General features: G+C 38.2%; 1 protein-coding gene and 1 long non-coding RNA gene across 3 annotated transcripts in view; both read left to right on the top strand.

The window, feature by feature from the left end:
• CUNH1orf141 (chromosome unknown C1orf141 homolog) overlaps window positions 1-6,690 on the top strand; it is a 67,701-nt gene extending 61,011 nt beyond the window's left edge. For both annotated transcript variants that reach the window (XM_058581580.1, XM_058581579.1), the window contains 3 exons: window positions 2,833-2,902; window positions 4,092-4,281; window positions 5,643-6,690. In XM_058581580.1, the coding sequence (XP_058437563.1) occupies window positions 2,833-2,902; window positions 4,092-4,281; window positions 5,643-6,221 (839 nt within the window). In that variant the 3' untranslated portion in view covers window positions 6,222-6,690. The remainder of the gene's footprint in view (window positions 1-2,832; window positions 2,903-4,091; window positions 4,282-5,642) is intronic.
• Window positions 6,691-7,590: 900 nt separating this feature from the next.
• LOC124096837 (uncharacterized) lies at window positions 7,591-14,708 on the top strand. Its single transcript, XR_006853025.2, has 3 exons — window positions 7,591-7,735; window positions 8,357-8,539; window positions 9,477-14,708. It is a non-coding gene; the product is annotated as an uncharacterized LOC124096837 (long non-coding RNA).
• Window positions 14,709-15,625: the final 917 nt, after the last annotated feature.

The following is a 15,625-nucleotide window of genomic DNA, read 5'->3' as shown; positions in this document are numbered from 1 at the left end:
GCATGCTACAGGGACACTGCTACATCGATGTTCATAGCAGCACAGTTCACAATAGCAAGACTGTGGAACCAACCTAGATGCCCTTCAATAGACGAATGGATAAAAAAAATGTGGCATTTATACACAATGGAGTATTACTCTGCATTAAAAAATGACAAAATCATAGAATTTACAGGGAAATGGATGGCATTAGAGCAGATTATGCTAAGTGAAGCTAGCCAATCCCTAAAAAACAAATGCCAAATGTCTTCTTTGATATAAGGAAAGTAACTAAGAACAGAGTAGGGACGAAGAACAGGAGAAGAAGATTAACATTTAACAGGGATGAGAGGTGGGAGGGAAAGGGAGAGAGAAGGTAAATTGCACGGTAATGGAAGGAGACCCTCAGGGTTATACAGTGGAGGGGGTAGAGAGAGAGGAGGGGAGGGGAGGGGAGAGGTGGGGAGGGGGGAGGGTGGATGATGGGAAAGGCAGCGGAGCACAACAGACACTAGTATGGCAATTTGTAAATCAATGGATGTGTAACTGATGTGAATCTGCAATCTGTGTATGGGGTGAAGGTGGGAGTTCATAACCCACTAGAATCAAAGTGTGGAATATGATATGTCAAGAAATTTGTAATGTTTTGAACAACCCACAATAAAAAATTAAAAGAAACAATAAGAGAGGTAAATAGAGAGCCTACATCCTGGGAACAAATCTTTACTCCTCACACTTCAGATAGAGCCCTAATATCCAGAGTATACAAAGAACTCAAAAAATTAGACAATAAGATAACAAACAACCCAATCAACAAATGGGCCAAGGACCTGAACAGACACTTCTTAGAGGAGGACATACAATCAATCAACAAGTACATGAAAAAATGCTCACCATCTCTAGCAGTCAGAGAAATGCAAATCAAAACCACCCTAAGATACCATCTCACTCCAGTAAGATTGGCAGCCATTATGAAGTCAAACAACAACAAGTGCTGGCGAGGATGTGGGGAAAAGGGTACACTTGTACATTGCTGGTGGGACTGCAAATTGGTGCAGCCAATTTGGAAAGCAGTATGGAGATTTCTTGGAAAGCTGGGAATGGAGCCACCATTTGACCCAGCTATTCCCCTTCTCGGTCTATTCCCTAAAGACCTAAAAAGAGCATGCTACAGGGACACTGCTACTTCGATGTTCATAGCAGCTCAATTCACAATAGCAAGACTGTGGAACCAACCCAGATGCCCTTCAATAGACGAATGGATTAAAAAAATGTGGCATTTATACACAATGGAGTATTACTCTGCATTAAAAAATGACAAAATCATAGAATTTGCAGGGAAATGGATGGCACTAGAGCAGATTATGCTAAGTGAAGCTAGCCAATCCCTAAAAAACAAATGCCAAATGTCTTCTTTGATATAAGGAAAGTAAATAAGAACAGAGTAGGGACGAAGAGCATGAGAAGAAGATTAACATTAAACAGAGATGAGAGGTGGGAGGGAAAGGGAAAGAAAAGCGAAATTGCATGGAAATGGAAGGAGACCCTCAGGGTTATACAAAAGAACATACAAGAGGAAATGAGGGGAAAGGGAAAAATAATACAAGGGGGAGAAATGAAGGTCAGTAGAGGGGGTAGAGAGAGAAGAGGGGTGGGGAGGTGAGGGGAGGGGGGATAGTAGAGGATAGGAAAGGTAGCAGAACATGACAGTCACTAGTATGGCAATATGTAAATCAATGGATGTGTAATTGATGTGATTCTGCAATCTGTATATGGGCTAAAAATGGGAGTTCATAACCCACTTGAATCAAAGTGTGAAAGATGATATATCAAGAACTATGTAATGTTTTGAACAACCAACAATAAAAAAAAATAAAATTATTCCACATTAAAAAAAAAACTAATCCATGTAAAATAAGTGGCCTCAAAAATGCTATAAATGAGAAATAGAAAAAAAATTGAAACTGTATAAATGTTCATGTGCCATTAAGGTCACAATTAAACAGTAAAAATGAACTAGGGAAAAAACTTTTTTGATGAAAAGTTATAGAATTCTTTCCGTTGGAGTTAAAAATATTCTCAGCTTCTCTTCTCAGCAGTTTTAGGTGAGGTCTTCTGGACTGTGATGCTCTAACCCACTGTATTGCTAGAGTGGGAGGGGTAATCCTGTAGGGGGAGTTCTAAAACATATATGTTGAAATATTGATTCTTCAGCCCTCAGGCTGTTCAGTTGGCCCTATGACAGCCTGCCACACAGGTCTACTCAAGTGTATATCCCAATGTACTATACAAATAATAGTCATCAGAATGTTTGCCATGATGTGGAAAGTTTAGGAAGCACTGCACTAGAATATCAACGACCAGAGGACAGGAAAATGCTTAATATGTTGCTAACAACATGTGTATCAGATAACACTTGGGAAAGCAGAAAAATGCTATGGTGATCATCTGGCATATTTGGGCACTTCCTTCATGCCAAGTGGCAAGATCTGTTCAATAGCTGCTAAATGACTTCCCTCCACAGCAACAGTGTTTAACCATATGAGGCTTCTTACTGGTTAATAATGACTTGACACACAAGCCAGGCCTGAAAATTTAGGAAAGCTTCCTTCTGCAAGACATCTCTCTTTGGACATCATCACATGTGTGTTCCATCTGCCTTAATTAAACATTGAAGCCTCCATCTGTCTTTTCCAGTTCTATCTTGTTCACTCAAGATAGAACTTACTTACCGAGTAGCTACTGCAGATCAGGTGCTCTCGGGTTATTTTAAGTTGTAAAATATTTTATACAAATATTTTCTAAATGCCATAATATATGTGTGTCTTTTATGAAAATCTTTTATAATTTCAGCTCAAATCGAAAAAAATACTAGAAAATCATTGGAGTCAATTGGTTTCTTAGAAGATGATGTAAACAAGAGGTAATTCACTTTAAAAATTTTAACATTCTATTCAGTTCAGTGATGTTTCTAGTAGGATATGAGTTTTTCCTTTTATTTTATAATTGATCACAATGAATTTATTCTAGCTAATTTTCAACATTTAGTTCCATATAGTGCCATCCAGTGAATGGTCCAAGGCTACTCAGCTCATAGGCATTACATCCAGACTTGGAGCAAAGTTAGCTGGTGGGGAAGCCCTGAAAAAAAATGAGCAAAAGGAACAGAGTTATGTTTTTGTAGTAGAGAGATGAATTTAATTACACTATAACATGGATGTGAAAAAAGTAGCTTCTTTATTTTTTTCCATCAAGTTCTGATCTTTCTCAGGAGCCTCTAAACCTCTGTAATTTTAAAAAGTTTTATTAATCCAATGTATTTAAACTCTGTTTAGAGCAATAATGAAGAGTCTCTTGAGGTTTAACTCATTCTTCTGTTTCTTTCCAAGATAATATCTGAGGAGTATACAGGTGAGGGTCTCAATGAATTCTGAGAATGAGGAAAATGTACCTGACCAATGTACCTGTGCTGCTATCAGAATTGGCAACCCCAGGATTCATGAAACCCATGGCGTGTTCTCTCTAAGCTTGGCTATGGCCCATTCTTGATTCTCACTGGTGTGGAAGGCCCTCTGAGTCTCTGTCATGCCCTCCAGGCTGGTTCTCTTTCCACGAGGCTATCTATACTTCACCTTTGTCAAACCTTTGCTGCAGGTCACCTCCATCCTGCAATAATAAGCCCTTGTGACTAGCCTAAAATCACCATCCACATCCTGAGTGAACCAAGGAAGACCTGTAATCCTCTTTATGCTTATTTCATCCTCCTAACAAAACTTAAGTCACCTTATGTTGACATGAATCTACCCTGCAAAGCTTCTCTCACACTCTCACTAAAGGGTGTGGCTAAGAATTCTCTACTTGTATGCTCTCCTCAACCTACATAATACATTCCATTCCCACCTCAAAGTCCCACAAAAGACTGTCTTGCTGCCACCTCTGCTTTGCTGTTTTCTCCTACAAACCAGACTGATGATCTTATCTGGTTGAAAGTCTATGGAACAGGAATTGGAGATGTCGTCAGTGACTTGTATAGGGATAAGCAGAGGCAGACAAGAACTGAAAACCTGAAATCAATCCAATAAACCATTCCTTGAACTTGTGTTCATTTTCAGAAGGAAGTATCCTCCACCAACGAATGATTTCAGTACAAAAGAAAAGAAGCCAATCACAAGTGATCCATTGAGTGACCACTGTTCAGTAAGAAAGAACACCTTGCTCCCCTTGTGTTTTGAGGATGAACTGAAAAATCCAAATGCCAAAATAGTGGACATTAGTCCAGCAAAGACAGAAACTTCTCAAGTGGTAATATCTACTATTATTTAATAAATACTAATACTATGAACTTCAGAGAAATCTAAAAAGATAACCTGTCATAAAAGTTATCTAGTCAGGAATCATTCAAGTATAGCTCTAGACTGCTCCACTGGGGCCCTTGCTATTGTACAGATCAGTTCACAACTGATGCTGAAGGGATTACACTTTCTAAGGCCTTTGCTCTTGATGCCTCTCAAAGCTAGATATGGCCTCTACCACCCTCACTAGAATAATTTCCACAGTCTGCAATTTTTCACACTGCCTCCTTTTTCTGAACTGAAGACTCTCCTAGGTATATCTGATTGGCAGAGCCTATATCAAATGCCTGTGCTCAAGCCCCAGAAAGGCTGCCTAAGATAGTTTCTGCCTCACCTAAGGACACATAGACCTGTAAGGTAGGAAATTCCCTAAGGTGTTGGACAGACCAAAAATATAAGAGACTTTCACTACTGTGGCTAAATAGGAAAATTTGTGATCACAAAACTAAATATTTTTTCTAGTAATCATAGACATCAATGTATCTTTCATACTAAAAGCACTCATAAAAGATGAATTTAATTTCACTTTTTTTGGGTGGGGGAGACCAGGAATTGAACTCAGGGACACTTAACTATTGAGCCATATTCCCAGCCCTATTTTTATATCTTATTTAGAGACAGGGTCTCACTGAGTTGCTTAGTGCCTTGCTTTTGCTGAGGCTGGCTCTGAACTCATGATCTTCCTGTCTTAGTCTCTTGAGACAGGCTTGAATTTAATTTCTTATTTTACTAATTACAGCCTTAAAGAAAAAGTAACAATCATTGACTTACATTTGCCAAATAAATACTGATAATATATGTATTTGACCAATTTCTTTGGAGTTAAAACTTTTTACTTAGGACAAGACAGAGAATATGAAAGCTAAAAAAGGAAATGAGGGGAAAATTTAAAATTGCAAATCATACAAACAGATTTCACCATTATTGTGGTAAAAAGTCTGTCTTTAAGTCAACCTATTATTTTGGCTATTTTATTCCACAAATATATGTTACATATTTTTTGTATGCTAAGTATTATGCTAAGTATTGGTTTACAATAGATATAACCATTATCAGATAATTTTAAATTTTTTGAATTTGTACTAGAATAACCCGGTGTTTGTAATTTTGGTTTACAATCAGTTATGTCTCTTATGATTTTTTTTTACATAATCATTTTTTTGTATGCTTTTTAAATTACAGAAGATAGAAACTTAAAAATACCATCCCAATGTTCTATCCTATATGAAAATTTTATTTTCATATTTAAAATATTTGTAGCTTTTTACCTCAATAGACTTATGACTAAGTATTCTTTCCTTTAATTCTCAGGAACAAAAGGACACAAATCCCATAATTTTCCATGATAAAAAATATATTCAAATGTTACTTTTCACAAAAAATGGACTTTCTGCCCATCTTTGGCAAAATGAAAAACTTTACCCTCATAAAAGAACAAATTTTGTTTTGGAAAGAAACTGTGCGATGCTCAAATCTTTTATTGGCAATGAAGTGATTACCTTTTCTGAACCCCAAAGAACTACACATATAACATTTGAAAAAGATAAACAAGCCACACCTTTGAGAGTGGACCAAAAAACAGTGAAGAATACTTGTGATCAGCCATCAAAAGGCAGACTTTGGAGTAGAAGTTATACTATCTCACCGACTTTTTCCCATTTCACAAAAAAATGTGTGGGCTATCTTGATAAACCTGTTATTCGAGAAAAGAGTGATAAAACTCACAAATTTGAAAGAATGCTTTCTACAGTGAAGCCGGTGCACACACACAAATTCACTGCCTCACCTATTAAAGACTACTCAAAGCCTTCGAAAAAAATACTGGAAGTTCATAAAATAAGTGACGTAACACCGTTGGATGATTTGTTAAAGTTGTCAAAAGATGATTAAAGGCCTCCAAAGATGTCATCTGTACAGTAGTATTTTGGTAACAAGAAGCAAATAACCAAGTTTCAAGATGATAAAAGAAATCCAAATTGTAATATTCTAATGAATGGCTCAAGAAAGCAAGGCATAGAAACTGGAGTTACAAATCGACAGTGGTCCAATGGAGAAAAATCAACATTTTTTTTAGTAAATAATAGGACACTGGGAAATAATTATCAATTAGAGGGACTAGTCCATGACTTTTTACTATCTCAATTAGATTGATCAGTCATTAGCATTCCTACAGTAAAGTCTGATTCAAGACCAAGAATGGCATGCACTAACCAGATATTTGCTGTTGGAAGCCAATAAGCTTGTTCTATAATTGAATATCAAATGAGACAAACATACCTTTACTTTATCACTGTGGAATTAATCATTATCAGCATTTTAGAGAACCATGGATAAATAGTATCACATTAACAATGTATACAATTAAAAGGGTTTTTGTAAAATTCTGAGTAACTTTTTTTGTTAGAGATATTGGAACTTCACTACTATATAGTGCTTTTTCCAAGTGTAAATTTGATTTTTAAAAAATGAATTGGTAAATAATTTAAAAGAACAACGTATTCTTAGTTGAAGTTAAATAATTTTGATAGCGAAGCCTATAAAATATATTTTGACATTACATTTTATTTATTTCTCATTAACTTCTCATTATATCAAACAATATAAAGGCAGAATTCATCTTAGAAACAAGTTGCGGGCTGGGGATGTGGCTCAAGTGATAGCCTGCTCGCCTGGCATGCATGAGGCACTGGGTTCGATTCTCAGCACCACATAAAAATAAAATAAAGATATTGTGTCCACCTAAAACTAAAATATATATATATATATATGTAAAGAAACAAGTTGCATTTCAAAAGTTCATTTGTAATCCATTTCTTTGGAATTCAGAATGTATTTTACATAAAAATAAGCTTGGGGGACGGGGCAGTAGAGCACTTGCCTAGCATGTGCAAACACTTGGGTTCGATCCCCAACATGGAAAAAAAACCCAAAAACATGGGGAAAAAAAGTGATAAATTCCAAGGTTAACCCACAAAAGACTTTTAATTTATCATTTTATCCCAGAGAGTTTAAGTAAAAATGGTAAAAAGCAATAATTATATAATTCCAATAATTAAAATGAGAAAGCTGAGTAAGAAAAGACTTTTAAAAATCTTCACTTTTAGTACTTGAGGAGAGAAGCTGGTCGGGTTAGAAGCACTTAGGGGAAGGTTTTGGGAGCCTTTGAGAATTTCCCGGGGGAAGCGGTCGCGGGCATAGGAGGAGGTGGGGCGGACCTGTCGCCGCCTCCTTTCTTCCTGTTACTGGCGGAGGTGGGAAAGCGGCTGCAGCTCAGTCATGAGTCACTTTTCTTTTTCCCTCTGTTCTGTTCTAATTGTCATCCATTCTCCTCCTGACTTACCTCCTTTCGAGTCAGGACAAAGCAGAACAGTTTCCCAAGTCCCCTGCCGGGTCACAAACTCTTGGTAAGTAGCAACCATAAGAACAACAGGGAGGAGAACACATAGTTAATGGTACAAGGGATGATGGCAGTTTTTCCGAGAAGGCGATAGAGAGAAGTGTGAGTGAGCCTTGGGATAGGGCAGACAGGAATGAATTTGGACAAACGAAATAAAATGATCATCAGTCTCAATTTATTTTATCTCCATCTTAAGATGGGGACAACAGTACTTTATTACAATCTGAGTATTTTCAGGATTAAATAATACATAGTATTTTGAGCATTGCAGCATTCAATAAAAATTCCCTTCCTTTTCCTGCCTTTTCCCCTTAGGCTGCTCTTAATGTAAGTATAACTTCTTAAAAGATATTCTCAGAAGTGTCCAATTTTTTTCTAAATGTTACACGTAATGATAGTATTCAGACTTTAGCCCACAGTGTTAGTTAAACTGTTCTGGAAGTTTCGGCCGGTGCTTCTGAGCTTCATCCTTTAAGAAAGTATTGCAGTAACTTAAAATTACATCTGACTGAGGATTCTTCATTAAAGCAACTTCATAACTGGGAGCAGGGGATTCTGAGAAGGTGGCAACCTAACTCTTCTACCTTTCTCTTCTACCTTCAGCTTAAATCTATCTTCTCTTCCGTAGCTGCTGGGGCTTTCAAGCAATGGGGTCAAGGTCAGACTTGGATTCTATTCTACAATGACATCTGAACAAGTCCTCAAAGGCCAATCTGAGTCACAGGCAGTGATGCAGATGGTATTGTACATTGCCTAGCTGGCCAGTTTGGATCTGTGGATCACCCCACTGGAAGGTTGCCTTGAATTCTGTGTAAGTGTTCTGGAGGCCAAAAAGAAACCACTAAACCCATGAAAAGCTGTCAGGGATCCATGAGTTTTCTCCCAGATGCCTCACTAGGGGACTGTGGTCTGCTTATTTCTGTTAAATAAGCAGGAGGCCATTAGCCTGAGGTTGTTTCCATGCTTTGAGTTCCTAACTAATGGCAGCCTAACTCAGTATATAAATAAACTGGAACCCAATTTAGGAATGTGACAAATAGCTGAGTTTCAGCCAATCACAAGGAGAGGGTTTCAGCAACACAGGCAGCCAACACATCACCCCATACCCAATAAGGCAAATGCCTCATCACACCAAGCCCAAATAGATGGCTAGTTGTAACTACTCATGTGATTTCTCTACTTTGCTTCTACATTCAGCCTATAAAAGCTTACTGCTCACACTGCTGGGCAGAGTTCTCTGAACATCTGGTTCTAAAGTGCTGCCTGATTCATCAATCATTCTTTCTTCAAACCGTGCTAAATCTATATTGTCTAAAGTTTTTCCTTTAACATTTCTATACCCCAGCCCACAGTAGGCAAGACATCTATCTTCTACCAAGCACAAGTCTATGGTCACTAAGGTACTGCAACGGTCTCATAAAAGTGGGAGCATAACTTTCCTAATATGAAAGGAAATGATAGGAACTCATCTGATTTACCATAAAATTAATAATTATGCATAGTAAGTAAGGAAAAATGAATAAAGAACACTTATTCCCTACCTCTCTAGTTTTCCTGTGTAGAGTCTTCCTTATAATAGCATCAATGATCTCCTACCTCACCCATTACTTCTCTTCCTTGAGGAGTGTGAAACCTGATTAGAGGTGGTAGCAGTCTGCCCAAGTTTCTTGATTGGATAAGACTCATCCATTAAAAGACTATAAGCAGAAGGGAATTGATTCTTTTCTCTTTTTGCTCTAATTCAAAAGGAACAGCAATCCTTGGTAAACGTGTGCATTCTGGAGACTCGCATGTACGTTGGATGAGCCATCTCACGATTGGTGATTGAGAAGCAGAACAGTCCTACTTGAGTCCATTTTTCTCTCAAACCTAAGCCATGCTGTCAAACAGCTTAAACTCTGTTATGATTGCCATCAACCTACCTGCTACATCTATCTCTCAATTGCCTTCAAATTTGAGCGGGGAAGATAGGCATTCTTTTCTTAAGCCTCCTCAGACTCTCTGTTAGGGTTCTTCAGAGGAACAGAACTGATAAAATATATGTAGTTATAAGAGTGGATTTGTTGGATTCACTTACGTGATCAGAGGCTGAGTAGTCCCCCAATAGCCCTCTGCAGGCTGGAGAGCCAGGGAAACCCACTAGCAGCTCAGTCCAAGAAGCTGGGAGCCTCAGCACAAAATGGGCCAATAAGGCAGCCCCAGTCAGAATGATGGTCTGGAAAGCCCTTTGAAGAGATATTGGAGCAAATCTGCCACTGAGAAAATCTGTATTCAAAGGCTAAAGAATCTAACTTTGATGTCCATGGATGATGGCAGCAGGAAAAAAAAATGCACCCACTCAAGAAAGTTCAAGCTCAGTTGCATAATTGAGCTTTCTTCTTCCACATTTTCATTCTGTCTGGACCTCCAACCTACTGGTCAATGCCACCTGCATATAGGGCCAGTTTTCCCCACCAGTTTGATGACCCACATGCCAGTCTTCTCTGGAAACACTCTCACAGATACACGCTGACAGATGCTTCACTACTTTTCTAGGTATTCCTCAAATTTAGTCAAGCTGACAACCAAAATTAGCCATCACAAATCCCAACACATTTCTTTCAATGTACTTTCTCTGATTCTATCACATAGCATTTAAGATTTAAAAAAATCAATCAATGCTGCCAGGACTGGGAAAGACTCATAGGGCAGATTTGTATTTTAGAACCTTTGGATTCTTTGCACCTGGTACAGGTACAGGCCCAGAATGAATGTGGATCGGGTGGCAAGGGAAAACTGCTACAGCAACTCAAACTGTTTGCAAGTCATCAATCTTGCCTTGCTTTCTGAGCCACACTCTCATGGAACTCAGATTCTAGTGCCCTGGCTCATCTTCACCTATTTCCATGCCTGCTCCAGCTTGGTTCAGTCTAAATCCCTACTTGTTCCTGCATGAGTAATGGACATTTAGCAAGTGTTACCTACTCACAAAGAACGCTTTCTACGAGAACATCACATAGTTAAATTTGATACGACATTTTACTATCTTTGTCAAATTATATGCAGCACATCTGTAAATTTTTCTTCCAGTTGAATTAAGTAATTGGTCCTTGGCATAAGCAAATCAAATCTATACCTGAGCATAATAAAATTTATTTAACTTTAGTTGGAGTGCACAGCCAGATAGTCACATCAAAAAAAATTTTTTTTGATAAGTTTGATCCAGCAAAATCTCTCAATTCCAGCACTTTTATTAATGTAACTGTCCTAGTTAACATTAGCACACCTGGCTTTACTATGAATATGGTAACAAGGCAATAGATTTCTCTTGACTTAACTCTTCCTTTTCCTTGTCTCTACACCCACCCTCTCTCTCTCTCACACACACACACACACTATAGCTTTTAATTGAACTCTGCAGCCTCTGTATTTAGGAAATGATTTTGCCTTTTCCTGGAGCTTCTTCCCAGAAGTGTCCATGAAGCCTAGGCTAGAATACCACTGGAATGGAGAGGCACTGTTCTCAAAGCAGCCTGTGCTACTTTCAGGCCTCACTAAAAGACACCAGGCAGGAATTGGGTGATACAATCAAATGGATAATTTGAGAATAATTTAATAAGAGGCTATTGTGAGGGTTCATGTAGTGCCCCAGCACTAGCCATCCCAGTAGCCTATGGGCTGAAAGGAAGTGGGAATTCACAGAATTCAAATAGAGCAGGATGTGATGCCAGCCCATGGTAACGCCTTGGGAAGGAAGCTTAGCTAATAATTCCTGAACCCTAATTTCCTCTTGCCCTCTTAAGCCTGTGGTGTATCTCATTGGCTAAAAGCAACCAAAAGTCGGGATTTACAGAGAGACAAGAAAGGGCACAAATTGTAAGAAGGTGCTTAGTGTGAGGTCTGTGCGACAGCAAGGTCAAGCCTGCAAGTAAATGCCCCCTTCTGTGTCTAGGTGCCTCTCCTGCCTCATTTAGTCCCAACCCTGGGTTAAGTGAGTCCAGTGAAGTGATTCATATAAATCAATTCTGTTTGTTCTCCCAAGCATGACAAATAGATTTGAAGGTGAACCGGAAGATATTGAGCACAAACTGTCAGGAAGTTCTCATTGTCTTGTTATAAAACTGTGGCTTCCACTAACCCCACTTGATCCACTGTGCTTGATCCAGAAACAATACCTGACCCAGTTAGATTTCCTTTAAGTATAATTTTCAAAAGTTGAGCTTGACTCTCATAGAAATATAAACTGAACACTTCTAAGTTTTATTCAACCCATTAATTAATAGAGATGCTAAACTAGTTTGAAAGAAAATATGAGGACATTTAAATAGTCAAGGAAGCCAAAAAAAATGCTAAAGTTAATATGCTAATGAATGCGAAGCTGGTCAATACTGTAAAGGTGATAAATTGAAAACTTTGGGGCTATCTTTTCTGCTGGAAGGAAATCAATGCTATCTCTACAGATAATTTCATTTGCATTGCTAAGGGCAGGTAATCTTTGCATTATTATTGGTTTTCTATGAGTTAACCTCTTCTAAATAGCCCTAGACTTAATGAATCCACCAGATATCCATCAGATAATTCCCAGCATTCTACTGCAATGCATTCAGTAATCATCTCTCCTATCTCTAAGTGCTGGATAATGTTTTTAAACATTTCTCTTCTCCTGGAAGCCATTCAGATGTTCAGTGACACCAGGAACAGTTCATCTTTCTCTGGGAGTCAGGTGCCTAGAGTTGGACGCAGGTGTGGTGTGAATAAAAGAGTGTCTTATTTCAGGAACCCAAAAGGAAAACTAAAACCAGTCATTATTAAAGCCAAAGAGATAATATTAATTGTAAATCCTATTTACTGCTTATTTTACTCTAAGGAACACCTTTATTGTGGACGTTCTCCGCCCAGAAAAGACATAGGGCTGTGCCTGTACAGCTTTAACAGTGAGACCACAAGAAAGAAAGAAAAGGACTCGTCAGACAAGTAGGGTGCAATGGTAGACTCCAAGGTGGCCTTTAATTTGTCAACAGGCCTATAGAGAGACAATAGTTTATTTGATCCAAATACTTCACTTCCTGTGAACAATATGTCTAGAACCAAAATATGGGCTCTCCGTTTTGGATATGAATTACCTATTTAGTGGTTCCAAGTAATTGGTCTTCAGAGGCAGTTTTCTTTCTTTCTCTTGCCTTTTCTCCTGGCATCCTTATATTTTTTGCTTTTTTTTCCTCTTTTCTTTCATTGTTTTGCTTGTGACCTTAGAGACAATAAACGGTCTTGTAAATCTTCCAGACTAGAGTTGTACAATAGCTGTTTCTATCAGCAATGATAGAACTATCAGTATCACTGCTAAGTAGAGTAGCTGCCAGCCACATGTAACTCTGAAACACTTAGAATGTTTCCAGGGCAGTCCTTTTAAAACTCAGCATTATTAATACTTGGGGCTGGATAATTATTTGTTGTTGATGACATTGCAAAGAAAACACATCTGTCCTTCTGGGTAGGACCCAACACCATCATCCCATTTGACTTTAGCCCTGTTCTCCCAGCCCTCAGCAATCTTATTTAACTCCTGTTGACTTCCCCTCATATATTCAGTCCCTGTGGCCATCTCAAACTCTCCCACTCTCATCAATCTCTTGACCTCATCCTGCCCACCAGTTGCCAGAAGAGAAGCAAAACAGCACCAATTGCAACTGTTGTATGAGATCACTTCCTCATGTAATTCTGGAGTTTACTTAAAATTTCCCATTCTCATGAGGATGATAAATATTAGTGAATTTCTTCATTCTGTGAGAAATTCAAACTGGGGTTACCTGTCTACCTAGATCTAAGAGAGGAAGCTAAGTAAACAAAAACAAGAACAAAAACAAAAGAGCGCAAGCACGCGCGCACGCACACACACACACACACACAATGAATGAAGATATAAGAGTATAAGAGGCCAGGGTTCAACAACCAGTTCTGTTAACTCATGTTCATTTGGTAAAGACCTTCAACCTCTTCAAACCTTAGGTTCCCCACCTGTATAACAGGAAAAAATGTTGATTTTTTTTCCTAAGATTTTGGATGATCTTTCTAGGTCTAGACTTTTAAGATTAAACCCTTTTCTTCTTTGCTATTAAATTTTCAATTTAAAAAAATATTTATTGAGTGCTTACTATGTGCCATCACTGAGCTACCTGCTGGGAATGTAACGGTGAAAAAACAGACTTGGCTTCTGCCCTCTGGTAGCTTTGTGGGAAAGCTGGCTACCTACCCAATGCTTTACCTTGGGAATGTTCAACTCTTGAGAGAACAAGTGGTCTAAGCAGAAGGTTGTATTGCTCTATTCCTGGGTTAACCCACAGGATACTACGAAAGTGAGACTAGGCTTCCCCTCAGTTCACGATTTCTTCCATGCACCTTTATTAACTGCGTAACAGCACTGGAGATTCTATGTAAATGCTTCTACAAGGAACCCAGAACAGACATCAGCCAATCAGAACAAACTATGACTAAAATATGTTGTCACTCTTAGACTTATTCCTTTGGTTGCTGGTGTATGATGAGGTCTGGCAGATTCCACAGAAGGGACCAGAGTGACCATGGTATTAGGTCAATTCTTGGAGGACTTGGGGAAGTTACTTTTTTTCCCCCAGTTTTTATAGAAATATTTCAATATTCTAGTTATAGGGTGGCCATACTGGTATGCTATTATTGAATACAAACCCTAAGTAGAATTGATGAGCTAATGTGGACACCCAGCTATATTATTTATCAATAGCATTGATCTTTCCAAGATCACCAAAGTCTATAATACTTCTAACATTTTTAGCAATGTCTACTTGGACAATCTTAATTTTAATTTCAATCTTAATTTTATTTTGCTCATTTGACTCTACCCAGGACTTCCTTCTCCTGAGCCATTTCACAGTTCTTTTCTCTGAGTTCAAAGTAAATTTATCCAGGGTCTGAGCCTGTGGTGCAGTGGTGTAACACTTGCCTAGCATGCACAAAGCCCTGGATTCAATCCTTGATCCTCCAAAAAAGAGAAAAAAAAAGAAAGAAAGAAAAATAGGTTTATACATCACCTCCTTGTATGGACATGTTATTCTAATACTTGTAATGGTTTAGAGTCCTACACTGTCTTGTTTGGCTCAATGCAATGTCCTTCCTTGGAAATAACTCTAATGGTAGTTATTTTTCTCTAAGTATGGAGAAACTATTTCATGCTTCTATAATCCAGAATGTGTGAAGAATTATTCCACTTCTCTATCTCTCTCTCCCTTCCTCCTTCCTTTCTTTCCTCCTCCTTTTCCTTCCTTCCTTCCTTTGTTCCTTCCTTCATTCATTCCTTCATTCCTTCCCTCCTTTTGTTATTCATTCATTAATTTAACATACATACAGTGTATATCTTCTGTTCTGTGTACTGAAAATAGAGCTATGAGCAAAAACTGAGTTCCCCACTCTTAGGGACGTGGATGAAGATATCAATGGAACTTAATTTCATGGTTCCTCACTTTCATTAGCTTTTTCTTAGGCCCCATAGGGGGCATTAGCAAAATATTACCTGTCTTATGTATTTTACAAATTTTAAAAAACATACAATTATTTGCCAGTGTCCCTTTCCACTCCAATATTTCTGCCCTTGCCTTTTTAATAGATGATATTTAAATGGCAAAAGATATTTTAGGAATTCTTCTAAGGAGAAGCTGCATTAGGAATAAATCTAATCTGGATCTATAGAGGTGGCATGCAACCATATCTATACAGAGGCATTTAATTAATGGCTTCCAAGAATACTACTACTGCCTATTGTGCTGTCTTATCTACTGCAGAACACAATGGTACAAGTTCAGAGAACATAACATGAAACAAAATGTGTCCTATGGTGGCCACTGTGAAGTTTGTGGCTAGAAGCAGAAACAAGATTTGAAACATAAAG

Source organism: Marmota monax, unplaced genomic scaffold (assembly GCF_021218885.2).
Source record: "Marmota monax isolate L192 unplaced genomic scaffold, Marmota_monax_Labrador192_F-V1.1 WCK01_AAM20220418_F8-fsc00023, whole genome shotgun sequence".
Classification (NCBI taxonomy): domain Eukaryota; kingdom Metazoa; phylum Chordata; class Mammalia; order Rodentia; family Sciuridae; genus Marmota; species Marmota monax.
The sequence above is the reverse complement of the archived record's forward strand: the minus strand, read 5'-3'. Positions and strand labels throughout refer to the sequence as shown.